General features: G+C 42.1%; 2 protein-coding genes across 2 annotated transcripts; one reads left to right on the forward strand and one right to left on the reverse strand.

Annotated features, from left to right (window-relative positions):
- Positions 1-888: 888 nt before the first annotated feature.
- CHCHD4 (coiled-coil-helix-coiled-coil-helix domain containing 4) lies at positions 889-9177 on the reverse strand. The gene is made up of 3 exons (XM_030956841.1): positions 8807-9177; positions 6928-7026; positions 889-2042 (listed from the first exon to the last, which is right to left on the reverse strand). Exons 1-3 carry the CDS (start codon positions 8826-8828, stop codon positions 1753-1755), a joined length of 411 nt encoding a protein of 136 aa, XP_030812701.1. The 5' UTR covers positions 8829-9177; the 3' UTR covers positions 889-1752.
- TMEM43 (transmembrane protein 43) lies at positions 8991-20659 on the forward strand. The gene is made up of 12 exons (XM_030956840.1): positions 8991-9287; positions 10461-10613; positions 11570-11704; positions 12442-12536; positions 13253-13302; positions 14780-14849; positions 15220-15290; positions 15456-15577; positions 16169-16243; positions 16324-16425; positions 17782-17899; positions 18845-20659. Exons 1-12 carry the CDS (start codon positions 9276-9278, stop codon positions 19045-19047), a joined length of 1206 nt encoding a protein of 401 aa, XP_030812700.1. The 5' UTR covers positions 8991-9275; the 3' UTR covers positions 19048-20659.
- Positions 20660-20743: the final 84 nt, after the last annotated feature.

Raw genomic sequence — 20743 nt, forward strand, 5'->3', positions numbered from 1 at the left:
CTCTGCTGCTTTTGTGCCCGTTTACTCAGGTTAACTTGGCACTTGGCTTCTTATGCCTGAAAGCGCCACACTGAGAAGTTCTGTCTCACTTTGTTTCTTTGGAAAGCAGCATGCACAGTCCCTGCTATCACTGCCCTCAGAACAAAGTAGTTGTCAGCCACTTAACTGCCCACAAACTTTTTTCTGAGGATCCAACAGCTGCACTGAAACACAAACACCTCAAAGAAACTGTAAAACTCGACAAAAATTCCCCTCAAACATTCAGAAAAATCAGTGGCACCGAATTCACTTATGCAAGCAAGACATGAAAGTGCTATATGGAATTAATGCTGCTGAGCACTCCAGGGTGCTGCCCACAGAGAAAGGCAAATGTTTAAACACTGCTGGACTTTGTGGCTGCATTACTGACACTACAACCTTTTATGCTTTGGGTGAGGTAGCCAACACAAGGAGAGAAAAAAAACCAAACAAAAGCCACAGCCACAATCTCATTTGAAAAAAAAATAATCTCACAGCCTATCTTTTGCTCAGAAAGACAAACAATGGAGTATAGCTTATCTACAGCTATTAAACAATATTGAACTATTAAATTATTTGTACCTTTTAAGTAATTTTCAAATATTTTAATAGCTGTTCATGTTTATTTGCTGGTTCATGGTCCAGTCTACTACAGCTACTGAAAAAGCTTTAGGTTTTTTATGCCTTCCTGCCTGGGCTGGGGAGAAAAGAATAAGACAAGAATAAAAATCTGACAAGCTGGAGCAACCGATCTTCACAAGCCACAAATTCATTTGAGATCTGCTTACAGCACAGAACAGTTCTCAAATCCAATCAGTGTTAACCAAAAATCAACCAAACAAAACACCACAAAGACACAGGAGCTTCCAGTGAGGGTAAAAAGTATTTTCTTTTTAATATGCACTTAAGTCACAGTATCTGTTTTGAGATCATTACACCAGGTAACAATTTATTGTATCTCAAAGTATTTTACAAGTGCCCATCCATACCTTGAAGGAGAAGGTAATAACCAAAGGAACCCAAGAGCTGTATTTTCAGAGCAAAAATAAAGCCAGAGACCAACATTCTTTTCATTCATCTTAATCATCAGCTGTACAACACACCATTTTTAAAAATGCAAAAGGCATCACAGTAAGTAAATGAAATCAAAGATATGCATTTCAACGTTTTCCTGGCAGTCCTGATCTGATGCCAGTAGTAAAATGCAACCATAATCTAGTAAGACCCTTTGAAATTATTTTAGAAATTTTAGATCTAGACTATTTTCAATGTCTTGCATCACTTTGGAAAAAAGAAATCTTAAAGGAAAAACAATCATTTAATGTAATTTCTATTGACAGAACAGAACACATTAAATAAAAAGCAGCTACTGATCAGAACATACTGAAATGAAGATAGACCTGGTGTGCCAGTGGAATTTTAGTTGAAAGCTATGTACTTCAAGACATTATTCAAGTCACAACTCAAGGAAAACTTGAGGGTAAAGAACAGCTGTTAAAGTTTTAACTGTGTCCAAAACCAGGTTACACAGTACATACACACACTCACTCTTTTTGCAGTATTCATCTGCAAGGCTGAAGCTCTGAGATTTCTCCTTCAGGAATAAATTATTTATTATGATACAGTGCACAGAATATGGTGAAACATTTCCTCACTACTCAGAAGACAGACACAGTGCAGAAGTCCATGTCTCTGAAAATGAGAAATGGAGACGACAGCCTCCTTGCATCTTCATTAGCTGGATCCTTCCTCCTCTTTGGCAGCAGAGGCCTCCATAGAGGCAGCTTCCAAATCTTTGCTGGACTTCTCATCATTTTCATCCTCTTGAGGGTAAAGATCTGGGTATTTTTGCATGCATTCCTGCATGGCACGGAATTGGTCCACACAGTCTGATCCCTTTATTTCTTCTGAGCTATAGTGGAAACAAGAAAAGGCTGACTTGAACTGCTCCCCACAGGGACCACTAGCCATTCCACCCAGACATGGGCAATTCCAATTGATATCTCCATTGGGCAATATCAATCCTGAACAAACAAGAGAGAAGAAAAGTTAATGCACCTTCCAAACATTGATTTCACTCAGCGACAGCTGCTGGGCTGCAGGTGTGGACTCCAGCACTTATAATGCTATCTTAGTTCTGTAGCTTCAAGGCTGATAAACACCTTTCACTTCCCAGCCAGTCTGTTTCTCCCTCTGATCTGTATAATCCTTTAATGGGCACAAGTGAGATTAGTTCTCTATCCATCTCTGAATTAAGTCCTTCTCCCTGGACTACAGACCACCGAGAATATTCTAAGGAACTGCAAAACAGATGGAAGTCAAGTCAATCGATTTGCCAGACTGTCAGGGGAACCAGCAAGCATTAAAATCATTCCATACAAATATCAAGACATTCAAATCCAGTATTAAGACTAGTAATCTTTTAAATCAAATTGAATGGCTGCCTTTTTCTTCTTGTTTGAAATAAGCTCTGAAATAATAACTCACAACTTTCCCCCTTCAAATTTCAACTGGAAGACCAGAATTGCAAAAACAAAAACCAGTGTATTTGTAAAGATTAAGTCATGTGCCACAGAACACAAGGAACAGCAAGCCTGAGAGCAAGCCTGCCTGTCTGGCTGCCAGAAACCAAATTGTACTTTAGAACACAACTGAAAGGAGTTAAGTGTCACTTCTGACTCTAAACTGGAACAGCTGTAAACCTCTGCTCTGGAACAGTTAAAGTGCTGACAGAAATACTTCTCTGGTGGACTGGCAAGGTGAAGATTTAAGGGCATATGTTCTTCTAGATGGCAACTGATTTATACAAAGAAGGTCAAAGAGCAAGTTGAAGAACTCCTTTCCTCTGATTTTAGAAATTCAATATAACAGACTTGGTCCTGTGAGCTTCTAGAGTCTCTAATGCATTTCTCTAAGGCAATGAATGCATCTCCATTTCCTTTCTCTACTGGTATGAACATGCACAAGCATGTTCATCTGTGAAGAGCAAGAGAACTACTATGCTATGATCCAAGCTGGTTTCTTCTCCACTTGAACAATTTGCTCTCCTCCTCTTTAGCAGACTTTTCTAACTTCATCTCCATGCTGAGTTTCTGCAGAAGCTGACAGCATGTGCATAAACCTTAAATTTAAGCACCTTCCCTTCAGAAAGGGGGTATGAAAATACCACTGGCAGACAAAAAAGTTGAATTAATTCTGACTCAAACATGAAATTGATTTAAGATGTGATACAACTTGACATTACCGAAAATACTGCCACAGAACTCAGTAAACTTATATCTTGTCTTTGTCCTGTGGATTAACAAAGTTCCAAACATTTATTTCACTCCCATGCAAACATGCAAATCTTACTGTGAGTTATCCCATAATCAACACATTCTATAGTATCACAAGATCACTGACCTACACCTATTTTATCACTGAAATAGCACCAGTTTCAGAAGTTCTGTGCACAGAAACCATGCTTTAGAAAAACAAAACAAAAATACAGATGACTAAAGCAAGCATTTCCTCATTCATAATCACAGCAGAATTCACACATCAATGAGTAAATCCACCAGCAAGCTTAGAACACAATTAAATCGGAAACAGATTTCATCCATTGCTCTTCCTGAGTTGCAAGCCTGCAATAGAAAGGATTACTATTTTTAACTAAAATTGAATTCAAACTTCTTTCAAATGCAGCCTGAACCTCACTGATCCAGTAAGTCACAATCTACTCGAACCTGCACTCGTGGAAGAAAAAATAACAGTGCTTAGATCACTGCAGATCAAGACTTGTGTGAGCAGTTGATTGCTGACATCTCACAACCTAAAGCCTCCTGGCTCATGGAAGCTGCTCCTGTCATGGGCAAAGGCAGGTCCACCTGCATCTGTGTCAACACTTGTCTTTGGACTCGCTGGGATGAAGTCCCACTGCTGTTCTGAGAAGAGTTTCTTCCCTGTAACACGACAAACACATCCAATAACAAGTTTATCTGCCAGGGATTCACAGTGTAAGATGACAGGAAGCAGGATTGAAAGGGCCATCATTAGTCACAGAAACAGTCCTGTACATCTGATCATTCATCAAGTTCTTTCTTACAAGAACGTCTAGAAACCACTTTAAAACTGTTTATAAAATAAGATGACAGGAACAAGTCTGGAAAAACTGAAGGGAAAGACCAGCAACAATCTGTGTTTGAGGTCCAATTCCATAAGTACTTCTATCCAACTTTCCCCTCACAGCTGTAACACTAATAAAAACCACTTTGCATGCATAAAACTCATCATTGCCTTCTCCATATAAGCTTAGTAAAATAAAAAATTATTCGAACTGAAGGCAGCCAAGATGTCAGTAAAAACCAGGAATCTTTCATGTTTAAATTCCACCATCTGCAACACATAGGACTAGAAAGATGCTTTACAGTAACAATATTATTTCAAAACCACTGCAAATGAATTCTTAATTTGTTTCCATCAGCCACAGCTGTCAAAAAGCACAGACAGTGAACTGTGATCTTCACTGCAGTATGAAATCCTAACCTGAACTTACTCCAGTTTGTCTGCCTTTCCATTTCCCATGGCTTTTTTCTTTCAATGTTTTTACGTTAAAGTGAGTCATTTACATTTTGCCTACCAAAATCGCCCAGCTGATACAACAACAACAAAATATTGACAGAAATAAGAGCAGTACACAACTGGTTTTTACTCTAAGGGAAACTAAACACAAGTTTTCCTGACCAATCTACTGATTCAAGTAGACTGCTCAAAGACTGTTAATGTCTGGGACAAAATAAGAAGTATCAAAAATTACCAAATACCAAACTAGATGTTTATCTCAAGTATGAAAAAGGGCCCTATAACAAAACAAAACCTCAAACACAAGTTTCAGGTGTATTAGAAAACAATGCAGATTATGGCAGGTCTATATAAAGCCATATAAAGCCATATAAATCTATTCTTTCCCAGATATGACTGGTCTCTTTGGCAGAGCAGAAAAGATGAAAAGAGCCCTTACAGTTAACTATACAACACTGGAAACCAAGTCTTCTATTCCAAGCAGAAGCTAAATTAGAGAAGCCTGCATGTTACATTAGGTACAGCAAAACTCTTCCCAATTTTCTTTTAAATAAAAGCCATGCAAGCCGGAGCTTTAGCATTTCAACATATTCCAAACCATTTTACCCATGTCTTCCCTGCCCATAAGCTTCACTCCCTACTGCTACATTCTGTGATATGTCCATTTTCTCTCTTCTGATCAATGCACTGTAGCCCTGGGTCATTCAAGTGCTTTTGTGCTTTTTCAGACTTAAAAACACGGCAGTAATTCACCACATACTAAGAAGAAAACTCAACTAACAAAAACAAATCACACCACAAGAAATCCCCACCCAAACTTACTGACAGTTCTTAAACATAGTTTATAGTTTCTCATTTTGAATCCCACAGACACACACTGTCACTGTAAGGTGACATAAAAGCTCCTGGCTTTCCCCCTCTCTTCTCTGATCTAGTGCTGAAGAAGAAAGTGACCTAACATTATGTAAATGTAGGACTGCTAGGAAACAAACCTCATCACCTCTCCTTGTCACCACAGCCTTTCCATGTCCAGCAAAACACACATAAGAGCAATAAACTGATATGGCATTTAAACAAAAATAAAGTGGTTCTTTTAATTTTGACTAGTTTATTACCCAAATGTATGTCACACCAGGTCATCAACAGACTTACCAATGCAAGTGAGAAAAAATTTTGGATATATAACTGACTACATAGAGATGTAATGAAGCCAAAATACGCAGATAAATGAAGTAACATTTCAACACAAATCTATGTACGAAAAAATTTAATTTTAATGACATAGGAAGGTGTGGTTCAAATTACACTACTTGCCATATCAGCTAGCAGTGAGAGCCTGTGTGCTCCAGCTGCTAAACTGCTTAAATGCTGCCCTCTAAAGGTCTCTGAGACATTTTAGAAAGCATAACTTTCTAACTAAGTTTCAAAGAGTCTGAAGAATTTACTTCAGCTTCAGTTGAGCTGAAACCAATGAAATCCCTTCACACAAAGCGAAGAGACCAAAAGATCTGTAAACATAGAGGCAATTAGAAAAAAATTAACCTAAACTCGCATTTTCATGATAATAATTAACTCAGGGCAAAATGTATTAAATCATCATGATTGGAAGTATATTTCATTTACCCATTATTTAAAATATACAACCAGAATATTCTAAGTCTTGGTCTCAGAAGTATTCTGCTCTCATGAATCTCTATTTGCAGGTTTGATATACTTTGTACAAGAACTGTAATCTTCACGAACATGGCACAATGATTATGGTTGAAAACTCAATAATTTTAACTTACCCATCATGTGGCACTTAAAGATATGGATTATATAGCAGTATAGTATAGATTAGCCAGATATCACTTGATAGTAAATAAGATATTCAGAGATTGCCATATTAGGCAATTTCAGCTGCTCACAGGCAGGTGAGCAACTCACATCAATGACAATGATATGTAACTCACTCCAGCTTCTCTGAAAATTGCCTGCTGTTACTTAAAACAGAGGGAAAACGATCATAATTTTCACTTGATTAGGCTCTAACTTTATTAATAAAAGGAAAAGGTATCCCTGCATATCTCTGGCCACTAATCAAAACTAAAAGCCATCAACTGTTTATTTGAATAGGGCACTAAGAAAAATCATTACAAGTAGAAAAATAAATACTGGAAGAAAATGTGTGATTAGTGATGTCCTAACCTGGCAGTTAAAACTGCCAAGAGTTTGGGTATTTACTGCATTACCAGCTGTCCTCAGTCTTTAAATATGCTTAAGTTTTTCTAATTCATGCAGGGTTTGTTTTCTGTTGGATTTCTGTATGATGTAACACCCCTTACTTCTGTTCTTCTCCTCACTACTGACCTTGCTCTTCATAAGGGTCATCTGGGTCATCTGCAACCAGCTCAGCACTGCTCGGAGTCTCATGGTCCTCCTTGGTTGCAAATATTATTTTGTCTTTTCCTGCCATGGAGGAGACAAGAGGCAATAGTTCAGAGAAATCTGAGACAGAAAAGAGTAATTTACAAAACTGCTGTACACCAAAAGGTAATGAGATTTTTCAATGTGATTCAATAATATTGAGAATGAACTGTTGTACTTAACAATCACCTCTAATGAGAACAGTTACTAGTTCAGAGGAACACATACACACTGAAATTCTGTTATTCTAAAGCTCCAATTTTCATAGCAATGTCCTATAATAAACAGTACAGTTCACTAAACTGCTAAGTTAAAAAGCTGTTTCAAAACAAACTCAAATTACTCCAACACCAGGACTAACACAGGTGACGGGTTTAGAATTAAAAAAAAAGTGGAAGAGAAACTATAATAAATAGCAATAAAGCGTTCCACAGGAACTTATTAATAATAGTGCTTTTTGCTAAAGACTAGTGTAATATTTTACACTAATCATCTGAATTAAAAACAGGATAACTGTCACCATATAGAACTAACTACACGGAAAGGTGCTGTGAACATTACAAGGGATGGAAATCCAACAGAGCAAATTTCCTGCTCTTGATTTAACTAAAACATTCCATACCAAGGTTGGGGGAGGTTTGGCTGGAAACTTCATTAGTTTTAGTTTTCTAACAACCCTGCAAAGCTCTAACACACACTCTGAGTGTGGAAAAAATGGTAAATTCCCCAAGAATTCTCCAAATTCATACAGGCCACTACAGTAACTTGACATATTAGAAATTAAATCTCCTGGCCCCTCAGTGTGACCTCAGCCAGCAGATGTTCAGTAACTTAACCTTGCTCACTAACCATGCATTTAAAAACGTCTGAAAAACAGATAAATCTAACACCTTTTAACAAACGGAAACAGTCTTCTGACAACTCTGCACTGTACTCCAGCAAACTTTACAATGTGGAATGTTCGGTCATTTATTATATGAAAGGAGCTAGAAACACATGAACTCTAACCCCGTCACTGCAATTTTGTAGGGTTGCATAAGGCAACTTACAGATCTTACAAAATTAAACAAAGCACAACATAAAGCATAAAAGAGATCCACACGCTAGGACCACCTCAACACGGTTCTGTCTGTGGCCAAGTTTGTAACTTATCAATGGCATTTAGAACTATTGGCGCTTTTTTCCCAGCCTGAAACTTTACATTCAGCCACTTTGCATGACTTAAGAGAGCAAGGACCTTTATATATATATATGTAGCTATAGGCATTTACCTACACATCTCCCACTTAAAGAGGTGGTCAAGCCTCATAAATACCACCACCTGTACAACATGATACAGATATAAAAAAGCTCGCAGTCTACCACCCTGTCCATCGACCTTAAAGAGGCAAAACCCCACACCTCTGGCCACTCAGCTCGGCTGGGATAAATGTAACCCCTGCAGGCAGCAGGCTCTCCGCGGCCGGGAGCTGCCCTGCCCGCACCCCTCAGCCGCTCCGCGGCCACACACGGTCCCTGGGGCACCTCCGGCCGCTCCGGGCCCGCCGCAGGGCCCCGCCGTCCCCACACGCCCGGGACCGCGCTGCCGCCTCATGGCCCCGCCGCGCCTCCCGCCCTCCGTGAGGAGAAAGGTCGTGGCGGGAGGCGAGGCAGCGCTGCCGCCGCCACACAGGGACCGCGGGCGGCTGCCGCGCCTCCTCTCTACTCCGGCTGCGCCTTGCCTTCACGGGGAGCGGGCGGTCACCCCGCGGCGCACCCACCCCTGGCCGCCTCACGGCGAGCCCGCCCGGCGGGGTGACATTGGGAGGACACTCGGGCGCACCTTCCTGCCTGCAGTAGGACATGGCGAAGCCGGCCGGTGCCTTCCTCCGCAGCGCGCCGCACACGGGCCCCGCCGCTCCGCTCCTGCCGTCCCGCCAGCACCGCTCGGGCAGCGCCGCACCGCCGCTCCACGCCGCGACCTCCCGCCTCCGGAAGCGCCTTCCCGGCCCTGAGGCGGTCGCTGACGCACCTCCTGCCGGCCGCGGGGCTCCGCCAGGCCCGGCCCCGCTGCACTACAGCTCCCGCCTGCCCCGCGCCCAGCCGCAGGGCGGAGAGACAGGGAGGCGGGAAGGGAAGGAGGAAGGAAGGGCTTCCCCGCCGAGGCGGGAACTACGCGTCCCGGCGTGCGCCGCTGCGGGCGGGGAGCGGCTCGGGGGCGGGGGAGCCCTGAGGCGGATGAGGGCGAGGCTGGCGGTGCGCGGCTCTGGCGGTCTTTGAGTTGTGGTTCCCGGGGGCGTGAGAGGCTCAGGATGTCGAGGAATGTAAGTGCTGCTCGCTCCGATCCCGCCGCTGCTCCGCGCTCCGTGCGGCGTCCGCCCGGCTTGGCCCGGTCGCCCCCGAAGTGCCCGGGCTGCGGCCAGGGCCCTGTGCCGGTCGCAGCCCGCCAGGCATCTCCAAATGAGCTAGATGAGAGGGACGATGTGTGCTAATGGCTTTGCTGATAATTCGATGGGTGAAGGTGTGGGTGTCAATGTCTTTGAAATGGGTCTTAATGTCTACTGACTTTGGGCAGCAGGTTGGTTGCCGAGCTGAGACAGCTTGGTTCCTGACACAGAAAGTGGGTCTGTAAAGCCTGAGTTCCTGAACTTTGGGGTGAAACAGTAGGTTCAAGGTGGGGGGATATGTGTAAGGCGGTTCGGGAAGGCTCTATCTACCTTCCGAGTACCTCAGGCGATGACGAGATGAAGAAGGCAAGGGGCGGCTGGGAGTGTAGGATGAAAGCTGTGCCCTTCGAAACCGAGAGAGAGAAAACCCCGCGCGTGTGTGCCCCAGTGGACTCTCTCCCTTTATTCGAAAAAAAAAATTGCAGGGCTTCTCTGTCTCCTCTATGAACACGGGCTTTTTGTAGCGTGATTTTCCGTACACAGAGAAGTGCCATGCCCTGCCTTGGCTGTGTGCGTGCTGAAGTTGGGTTTGGTAACTCCCCACAAGCCGCATATGCGCAGATAAACCCCTGGGCTCTCATGTTAGCCCCGTGCCTTGTTTTGAGTTATTGTTACCCTGGATATAATTATTTTAGACTGTGGAGGCACTTTTTTTATTGGTGAGGTGAATCATAATTTGTTATTTATAGCAGTGTTTTAGCTGGTCAGGAATTCAGGGCTATTACTCATTTTGCCATGGCCTGAATGCAGGGTGTGGACTCCAAATACAGAAGCCTGGAGGCAGACCGAAGAAAGCTTGAACATGTAGAACCACTATAATAGAAGTTAGTTGTTTTTTTTTTTTTCTATCAGGCTGGCGTTTTATTTATTGAATGTGTTTCTGGTATCAAAAGTGTGATAAGGCATTTAATAAGTGTGGGAAAGTTCTGGTCCAAGGCAAGAGGTTCTGTGCTGTAGGGCAGCAGTGCTAACAAAGCTAGAAGACTTGTTTTGAAACAGAATGCTTTCCCCTTTCACACCAATATTGCACTTTTGGTTTCTTTTCAACAGTTCTCTGACCCAGGCAGCAGCAGAAAAGAGCATGTTAAAGTCACAAGTGAGCCCAAACCAGGGTTCCTGGAGCGGCTCAGTGAGACCTCTGGAGGCATGTTGATTGGACTTGTGACATTTCTTCTGGCTTTCTATGTTCTTTTTACCAATGAAGTAAGTGCAGTACTGTCAGTGTTTGTGCACAGCATTATTACTTGACCCATGAGAAGAGGAGGTTTGGTCTGGGGACCTGGTGCTTATGCTCAGGATATAACAGAAAAGTGAAATCACAGGCCACAGTATTTCTCTGGAACTAGGTAGAGTAGAGATAGTAGCAGTGTGTGATGAGAGATAAGATCCAAAGCTTGTAAACTGATGATGAAACAGCCTGTGGTAAGAGGGTTGCATGAGCCAGCCCTCTTTTTTCTTGAGATAACAAAAGGTCATCATTTCTAGTGGTGTTATAATTACTTTAAAGAAATTCATACCCCATGTTGCAAAATTGGAGTAGTTATTTATTTGTTTTTTTCTCAGTATTATTTCTTGGTTTTAGATACAATTTAAAAAAAAGTAAGCCAGGAATCTTAACACCCTACCATTAAAAACATACTTGTTTTGGCAGTTTTGGAGTGGAGAGCAGAATTCTGTGGATTTTCACTTAGAGACTTCTTTTCATACCTCTACAAGAGGAAAAATAATTATTCCAAATTTTGATGACTTCGCAGAAAAAAAGCACATCAGGATATGATGGTGAGGCAGGGAAACCTGCCAAGGAATCAATATAGGTGTGTGGAAAATGAACTGTAATTTGTATCATTTTTGCAGTTATTCAGGAATGATGAACAAGGTAAGAGGTGCAGAGCAGTAAGTTTGGACCCATGTAGGAAGAATTTGGGTCTGTTTTAGAAGCTTAGTTGATGTTAATGGTCCTGCTGCCTGGCTGAGAAGTACTGCCCCAAACTGGCTCAGACAGAGAATGGAGAAGCACGAGTGTGTTTCCAAAATATGCCTTGGGCTGAATATACAAGCATTCCTTGTGGTCATCAGTTCACTTGTCTGCTAACCTTGTTCACAGAATGCTGCTGCGATGTTGATTCTCCACAAGTTGATTTCTGTTTTCTTCATTGCAGGGACGAGCTTTAAGGACAGCCAAGTCTCTTGATGAAGGGCTTTCTCTTGTGGTCCCTCTTGACAGCATCCACAGCATCTCTCAGCAGAATGAGGGGAGACTGGTGCACTTGGCTGGAGCTCTGAGTACATCCAAGGTAAATAAAATAGTATCTTGAAGATAGGAGTATTTCAAGCTTGGAGGGAAGGAAAAGTCTTTGCCAATAAAGTTTTGTTTGATATCCAGGAAAAGACACATGGCTTTTCCCCTCCTCTATGCATTGGCAGCTACTACTCAAGCTCTGGTTCTTGGCCTGGAATCAGGGAGATGCTGAATGGCCTTGCACTCCCTCTTCAAGCCAATGCCAGCTCTAGCTGTGTTTACCCTCAAGCTGCCTTTTGTGGATAATTTCAATTGCCATTTGTATAGGGAACCTGTTGTGTGTTCATGATATTGTTAAGTCTTCAGGCTCTTGCAGCACAGGAGCTCTGCAAGTTTTCACTTTTCAGTAGTGGTGACATTTTCCATGGTCCACCCACATTGCAGAAGGTAACACAGCACCTTCCAGCAAAACAGAATCTCCTGGTTTAAACACTGAAACCTGTAAACCCATAGTCAGCAGTTCTAGTTTCATTCTTCACTATGACAATAACTTTTGACTATGATTCTTCAGGTCAGATTTGCCAAAGACATTCCTTTTTGTCTTTCATAATATTTATACTGTGTTCACATGTGTGTGAGATAGTGCTAGCTGTGAGATATGTAAATAGTAACAGTGAGATATGTAAATAGTAACAGTGAGATATGTAAATAGGTTCAGTAGTAAAAGTACAGTGTTTGAGGTTGTGAGGTACAGCATTTAGACTGACTTGCATTTTCTTTAATTTTGCACAGCCTTTGTTTGACCCCAGCTATGGGCTCTCCATCCAAGCTGTCAAACTTAAGCGTAACGTGGAAATGTACCAGTGGGTTGAATATGAAGATTCCAAGTAAGTGAAAGTAATCTTTAAAAGTAGTTTATGAGGCTGTTGTGTTACCAGTATCCTATCACATTTTTTTTTCTTTCCTTATACCAAAGGGAAAAATAAAAACCAAATAAAAAACCCTCTTCATAGCCAGAGAATTCTAGAGCTCCTGGATTTTTTTTTCCTTTAGAGAATCACTTTAATTTCCTTGAGAGATTTTAACTGCTCCGCTAATAGTTGCAACCCAAATAGGGAAAACCTTCTTGCTATTGCTAATATTCCACTGATGGTAGTATGTATTATGTAGGTGTGACTGTGCAGAATTTATGTTCCGAATGTCTTTCATGTCATATAAAAAAAAAGGTCAGAGGTAGTGAAGGTGTGAAAAATAAAAGTTTTAGCATGCTTATGGTGCAGCATCTGTTAGAGACTTGATTTGGCCAGCTTATCTCGCTGTATTTAATTCTGGTTGTTCCTCATCAATCTAGTTGACACCTTCTTGTTCAAAATGTGGGAATAAAAAGGTTGTGGCTGTTGAGCATTTGTGTACAGTTTTCTCCTGGTACAGAAAAATCTCTGTCTTCAGAACAGGTAGTTCAGAGAAGAGTTAGGTTATGTATAAAGATAAGTCTGTGTTGCCAGAGATCTGTCTGTGCATTTCACTGGTGAAGTGTATTCTGCCCTGAGCAGGGGTGTGTGTGCACTGTTTTGGTTCTCATCCCAGCCCTTTTTCTCTGCAGGGAATATGAGGAGGATGGTGAGATTAAGAAAGAGACAAAGTATTCATACAGTAAGTTGATCAACAGGAAGTCACTTTCCTTTTAAGCATGTAACTATGAACTTTTGTGTGTGTGTATTTTGATTTTTGTTGTAAAACCTTTATTTTCTTCTTGGGAAAGAAAGGAATGTGAAGAAATAAGCAAAAATTCTCTTTCCTAAACAAATGACAGAACCTCACTTTCCTGAAGCAACTGAGGTGAAAGGAAATGTGTTGTCAGCAAGCAAGGGCTACAGAAAATCTGAGTCTTGTTTTGAAACCCCTAAAAGTTCAGAGGAACATCCAGGGATAGGATGCTTCAGAAATAGGGCCCATAAGGCCCTCAATGACCAGAGATGGGAATATGTTTGAAGCTACACCTGAGATTACACTTCAGACATGGAATAATCGGGAATATGTCAGCTGTGAGCAAAAGAGAACAGACAGGGAAAAGCAGGCTAGCTCCAGCCTGCAAGGGAGCCTGTTGAGAACCTGTTTAGATGTTGACACCGGCCAGTGAAAATCACCAGTACCTTCTGATATGCCCTGTGGCTTATGCCAAATGCTTTTTTGGCAGGAGCAGAACTGAGTGCGTTATTCTGATCTACCCAGTGGCAGAAAAGCACTCTGAGTCATTGTGTGTTTGGAGATTGGTCTCTGTGCCTCATTTATCTCTGATCAAAGCACATGGATGTGTGATGTGGGAGTGCAGCAGTTTCTGGGTGTGATCATATAAAACTACTCAGCTGAGTGAAGCATGGGGACCCTGTGCCATGGAGGTACATAAGGGGCAAAGCTGGTGGTTGTGAGCCATGAAAAACAGGCTCACAGTGATAGGGAACAAAAAGAAAAGCAATCTAAAAAAATCAACTGTCCTCTCAAGACTGATGGATTCTGTCCCATAAATGTCTATGTATGCCAGCCATAGACCCACACAGCTGCTTGATTACTCTCACCTCAGAAGGACTGGGCAAGAAATTGCAGGAGTGAAGGACAGGTTGAAAGAAATATAGGGAGATGGCTTTCCAATTACCATTATGGGCAAAACAGACTCTCCTTAGGGGAATTTTATTGTCAATAAAAATAAATATTTAATTACTGACTTGGGTATTGGCAAAACACATTTGGACTCAACCTTTCCTGGGCTCAGGTTCACTCCAGACTTCTCTCCCTTTGCTCCCTGCTCCTTGTTATCACAAAACCAGCTTATTCCCAAAGAGCAGAGCCAGGCATCAAAGCCTGATCATGGAAGATGCCAACAAAAAAGATGAGCAAAGTTGAGTTACAATTTTATCCCAAAAATACCTTTGTTACCCAAAAATACCTTTTTTCACGTGCCATTCCTTGCTAACATGCTAGGAGGAGGGATCTATGTATCAGTACAGACTATGACAGGCATTGATGTCAACAGTATTACTAGAAGTGTAACCTAGAACTAAATGATTGAGAGGTGTCTTCAGTGATTGAGATCTGAGTGGCCTTTACTCAACCTTCTTGTCATTCTGTTTAGATACAGAGTGGAAATCAGAAGTTGTGAACAGCAGAAACTTTGATCGAGAAATTGGACACAAAAACCCGAGGTGAGGTACCATTTGGCACAGTCCCCCTGAACTCTGTCACTGGATCTGATCAAGTATGAAAGCTAAATGACTGATTTCATAACAGAGTGCAGTAGATGGAAACTGCTGCTCTTTGGGTAGTTGAGAGAATGAAGGCATAAAGAAATTAGAGCAGCTCCAAGAGTGATGCTTTAACTTATTTTAATGGCTCCAGCAGTATGCAGTCTAGACAGTCTCTTGATGGATTTGTTTTCACATCATGACAGTCATTTAGCTCTTTGAGTTTCTCCTGATGTTTGCCACAGTACCTTTTCTGTTCTATATATTACATACTGCAAATCAAGAGTTTGATCATAATTCTGAGACTAATCGGGGACTCTCTGTTCCTCAGTGCCATGGCTGTGGAGTCTTTCACTGCTGTTTCTCCCAACGTCCAGGTTGGCAGCTTTGTTCTTTCCAAGGGTAAGGGTTGTTTTGTACTGGCTTTGTTTCTGCTGTTGCATCAGCAGTGGACTTTGGTTCTTTCCACAATAGCTGTCATGTCAAGTGATAATCAGGAAGCCAGCCAGCAAATTGGCCATTCTAGGTTAGACACTGAGCCTCAGCTTGATGCTTTGTTCTGCTTAGGTCTCGTGGATAAAATTGATGATTTCAAGCAGCTGAGCTTGTCACACCTGGAGGATCCCCATGCTGATGTTACCCGAAGAGAAGATTATTTCTATCACAGTGACAACCCCAGGCGTCCAGAAGTAAGATAGGAAAGATAAACTAAAGCAGTGATTACCTGTGTGTGAAAAAGGAATTAGGGCATGTCTCATTTCTGTTGAAATGGATAGAAAATGGAGTGCAGACCATCACATAGGATGACTCCCTTAGTGCAGCCCTAGGGAATGAGTGCTTCTCTTGCAGAAAGCTTCCAGTCCACTCCTTTATTCTCTGTTTTCTTGAGTCTGCTGTGCTTTTAGCTGGAAAGGGATGGTTATGGGAGGTGGGTTCCACCTCTGCATTGCTGTATTGAGGAGTACAGCTTGTTGTCACATTGTGCTGCCTGCCCTGTTTTGCCAAAAGATGGAATGATGAGGGATGAACAAAGCATATCATGTGCTCCTGCAGCTTAATCAGAGGGGATATTACAAAAAACCATTTGAGCTCTCATGTTTCAGTGCCAGCTAGCCCTGAAAAAAGGACAGCTTGGAAATAATTCTGGCTATCTCTTGTGTGACATAAATGTTCGGAAAAAGTGTTGATAAATAAAGGATATTCCTGTGCTGAGTTGTCTCTCCTGTGATTCCCCTTTGTAAAACAATCTTTCTTGACTTCCAATCTTCTCTTGTTTGTAGGTGGGAGACCTTCGTGTCTCTTTCTTCTATGCAGGTCTGAGTGGAGATGATCCCCATTTGGGCTCTGCTGATAGGGTGAGTCTTCAGCTGTTTCTGTATTTTGCAACTCTCTTTCCAACTCAGAAACCAGGAAATATTTTTCCCTCTCTTCCAAGGTGACTGTGATTGCTCGGCAGCGAGGTGATCAGCTGGTTCCATATCATACCAAGTCTGGAGATGTTCTGGAGATTCTGTACCCTGGGGACCTCTCTGTGGAGGTGAGATACCACACTCTTCTAGTGAGGGGTTAAAACTTGAGGTGGTAGTGCAGAAGCAGCAGAAGATGAAGCTCTTAGTCTCCTTCAGACCTGCTCCAGAGGAGGAGATACTCATATAAACATTGGCTTTTCTGTCTCTTTCTTGGACAGCAGGTTGTAGCCTGTGTTTGCTTCCAGGTTTCTGCACATTCTGGCTGTTTTCTTTAAAGATTGTTTCTGTGCCCTCTCATTTTCTTTTTATTTGCTCCTTGATTGTTTCCCACTTACACATGCAAGCACATGCTTTTGAACAGGTCACATGTAAAAATAGTAAAAATCAGGGTTTAATTAAATAAACCATTAGAGTTATTCTCTCTTCAGCTCCTAATAACAGGAGTTTAAGCTTGTTTGAAGTGTTTATTATTATTCTGGCCGAGAAAGAACCTTCAGGCAGAGCATTATGCTTCAATAAATCCTGCATGCTCCAGCAATTTGGTGATTCATTTACTTCTTTTAGTAGGTTTGTTTCCGTGAATGATTGTTCCATGCCCTGCTGCAAAGAAAAGCAGATGTCAGGAGTTTACAGGTGCTCCCAAAAACAGTTGGAAAGCCTTTGTTCTGACTTGAAAGAGTAGCAGTAGAATCAGCCCTCTGCTGTAAGCTCCAAATCTTCATTAGACAGAATTTAGTTTCATTGAAAATGAACTGGTTACAAATAAATAATGCATTGAGTACTTGTATGTGCAAATAATCAATCAGTCTTACACATCTCTTACCATTTAGTGCTTTCTGATGTCCCAGCCATCTTCATGTGAACATTTTGTTGAGACAGAGGGTCACACAATCCGTTTTGAAAAGACTCTTAATCAGAATTCATGCAAAGAGATGCTTTGCTTTGCCTGATGAAATGCACACATACCTTTTTAGATTTTTTCCCTGCATCCAGCTTGCTCTCTTTCACACGCCTTTCCCTCAGCCATCAGTGGATATTGCCTATTCTTTCTTCCTTCAGAGTGAAGTCAGACTCTTCCTTCTTTATGACAGTTACCTATTAGTGTCTTATTTTCCACAGGAAGGAGAATGTGTCCAATTGCAGCAAAACCTGGGTGCTTTCTGCCTGTGGGTAGTGTTGAATGGTGCTTTTTAGGTTGTTTTAATTATGAAAAGTGCCAGTTTCCCCCATGCTGCACTGTTCAGTCTATTGCAGTGTACTGCCATACTGCACAGAACTTGCAGAATGAGCTGCAATGTATTTTCTGCAAGAGAAATTGTGCTCCTAAAATGCTCTTGGCTCTGCTTGGCTCATAATGTACTGGAATTAAGAGGATCTTGAAAAACAACAAGAACCAGGCTGCATGTGATGGTGTTTGCTTTCAGGAGGTGTTTCAGAAGGAGCAGGAGAGTAACACCATAAAGACCTGGGCCCTCCGTGCAGCTGGCTGGCTCTCAATGTTTGTGGGCATCAGCCTGATGACCAGGATCTTTTACACATTAGGTAAGTTTTTCACAGACAGGTAGAATGATCTAGGAACAAGATTGTAACCTCTAGGGAGTTAATTCATTTGGAGATCAGGAGAAATCTGAACTCAGATTTTATTTGATCTGAAAAGTCACTGTAGGTAAACAGGACCACAAAACCAAGTGGTTGCTTTGTGAACATTACCAAAACCCCACACAAATATCTTTTACCAGTCTCAGAAGATCCCAGCCCAGTGCTTACCAAAATAAAAAGCTGAAGCACATGTTGGGCTGATTCTTTCAAATCTAACTCAAGGTGCTGCAGTACAAATACTTTCTGCACCCACACACAGCTGGTCCCCCCCAACAGGTCCTAATCAGCAGTTGCATTGAAATACGTTTTTGTGTCTGGTTATTCTACACTATTGTAAACAAACAGCAAAAAAAGTTTTTGTTTATTCTTTTAATATAGAAAATGCTGGAGTAAAACCAGAAAAACAGGACAGTGCCTCAAACTTGCATAAACTTCAGACATCAAAGATATAATTCACTTTGTAGCTGTGAACCTTATTTTTTCTGATTTATTTATCCATATACATGCTGCTCTAAGATTTATTATTGCCAGAAGGAATTCTTGTGCTAGCAGCTTGTATCAGTTGCCCTCGATTTGTTCAATAGCTGCAGGGTTGTCTGTCTCCTCTGCCTCTCAAGCCTTGGACAAATCTTCAGACCTCATTTTGGATTACTTCCTATGTGAAGAGATGAGGATAGCATTGCCTTATATGTTTAGCTGTTGCTTAATGATCAGATGTGTTGATGATGCTCTGCTGAAATGCCTTGATAAATCCAGTGCTCTTGATAAGTAGTTTGAGTCTGTCTTAAGATTGCAGCTGTTCGGGTGCACATCCTAGGCATGAATCAGACTTCTTTTTAAACTGTCATCTTGCCAACTGCTTCATGCCATGTTTGATTCTCCCTGCAGTGGACTGGTTTCCAGTTGTGAGGGACCTGGTTAACGTTGGCCTGAAGGTGTTTGCAGTGTGTGTGGCCAGCTCGCTGTCCCTGCTGACCATCTCCGTGGGCTGGCTCTTCTACCGCCCGCTCTGGGCCCTGCTCCTGATGCTGCTCTCCGCTGTCCCCATCCTGGTGGCCAGGACCCGTGTTCTGCCCAAGAAGCAGCAGTGACAAGGAGGTGCTCAGGTCTTGAGCTGAATCCTGGTTAGAACCTTCCCAAGTGCATTTCTGCCCGGTTCCTGCAGCAAGCTTACAGCAAATCACAGCTCAGCAGCGAGCACTGAAAGCTGGGGAGGGGGCTTGGATGTGATTATTGGTACATGTGATCCACAGGACTATAGGATGCTGTTTGTGGAAGTCAGTGACACCAGCTTTGGGGGAAAAAATGTTTTAGGTGTGGGTATTGATGGTAAGTTAGTGAACAAGCAGATTTATACCTCTTACTGCTTAGTAATTCCCCCTTATTTAGGAACTGGCAAGTCCTTGCTGGGTGGGGCACCTTGTGTGTTTTGGAGAAAGTGCCAGCTGCATCCCATGGACCCTGGTTACCATGTCCTTAGGAAATGCCTGTGCCTGCCTGCCTCTGACAAACCCTCCCTCTGCTGCCTTTTCTGGTTTGCACAGCCAGGGACACTCCTTTGGCTGATGTGTTTGGCAGTGCATGTGTTCAAAGGGAAAACATAGCTTAGGTGAGTTCCACAGAATATTCATGTAAATCTCTGCTTTTGGACTGAGGATTTTCAAAGTCACGATGCAATGAGTGGCCAGGTTAGCAGTGCTCTGAGGTTGGGCAGAGTTATCAGGACACATTGATTTCTCCCAGGTTTTAAGTGTCTGAACTTGGTTTTGGTTAAGCATCCAAAATGATACCCTGGACTTCGAATTGCACTTAAAGGGATACTCACAGGTCATTCAAGTGTAAATAAAAAACCTACTGCCTTGAAACAACATTGACTTTTATAACTGAATGTGTAGTCTAAAATAGTTGGGTTTTTTTTGCTGTGTATACTGTTCCTTTCTTTAATTTCACTTAGTAAGGACAATGAACATACTCTGTGAAATTAAGTAATGGAAACATTTTTGCCTGATTAGTTTTCATAGTAGCCTAAATTGGTAGTTTTGTATCTTGTTAGAGAAATGCCTTGTAGTGTTGTGATGGCTCATGTTTATCTGCTGTAGCCAGTACTTGAGGTTAGAGACACCCTTAAGTCTCTCCACCAAGCTAGAGTCTGGCTTCCAGATGGAGCCCCCTACACTACTGTTTTGGGGTTTGTGTAAGTATACACAGTTCAGTACAAAAAGAATGTTTTCTATTATGAAATCTATTTATGACCATCAGAGGAGTATTCTCTGTACCAAAGGAATTTGACTTGAACATAAATAGAAGCAAACATTTGCTAGAAATGATACTGAAATAGAAATCTGAGTTTTGAGAATTTGTAATTATTTTATTAGTCCTAGTTAGTGTCATTCTTTTGGTATTTTTTGGTCTCACAGCTCTGTCCTGGTGAAAGCAGGAGCAGGGAGTGAAAGGGCAGGTACAGGAGCTGGCCTTGTGCATCCCTGGTACGTGGCAGTGGTGCTGCACAGCCTTCCTGCTGCTCAGAACTCCTGCTCATGCTCCAGCAGTCAGGAATTGTGCTCCACAGGGGAGAGAAACTGTTTTTGAACTGCTGCTGTTTTGCCCATGATGCAGAACACTAACCAGCATTACTTATTGGAAATGAAGTGACAATTTTCTACTGAAGTGCTGAGCTTTTGTACATACAATAAAATATAGTTTTCAAAAGGTTGGTCTGTAGGCTTTTTTATTAAATTCAAGTATTGCATGTTTTATATCCAGGAATAATGTAATGTCCAGGTAGTT

This window comes from Camarhynchus parvulus, chromosome 12 (assembly GCF_901933205.1).
Source record: "Camarhynchus parvulus chromosome 12, STF_HiC, whole genome shotgun sequence".
Classification (NCBI taxonomy): domain Eukaryota; kingdom Metazoa; phylum Chordata; class Aves; order Passeriformes; family Thraupidae; genus Camarhynchus; species Camarhynchus parvulus.

Coding starts and splice junctions, on each gene's coding strand:
- CHCHD4 (XM_030956841.1), bottom strand. CDS start 8,828: ATGTCCTACTGCAGGCAGGAAG. Junction 7,027..8,806: donor GTCCTACTGCAGGCAGGAAG/GTGCGCCCGAGT, acceptor CCTCCATGGCAG/GAAAAGACAAAATAATATTT. Junction 2,043..6,927: donor TGACCCTTATGAAGAGCAAG/GTCAGTAGTGAG, acceptor TTGTTTGTTCAG/GATTGATATTGCCCAATGGA.
- TMEM43 (XM_030956840.1), top strand. Junction 15,291..15,455: donor CAGCTTTGTTCTTTCCAAGG/GTAAGGGTTGTT, acceptor TGTTCTGCTTAG/GTCTCGTGGATAAAATTGAT. Junction 16,244..16,323: donor ATTTGGGCTCTGCTGATAGG/GTGAGTCTTCAG, acceptor CTCTCTTCCAAG/GTGACTGTGATTGCTCGGCA.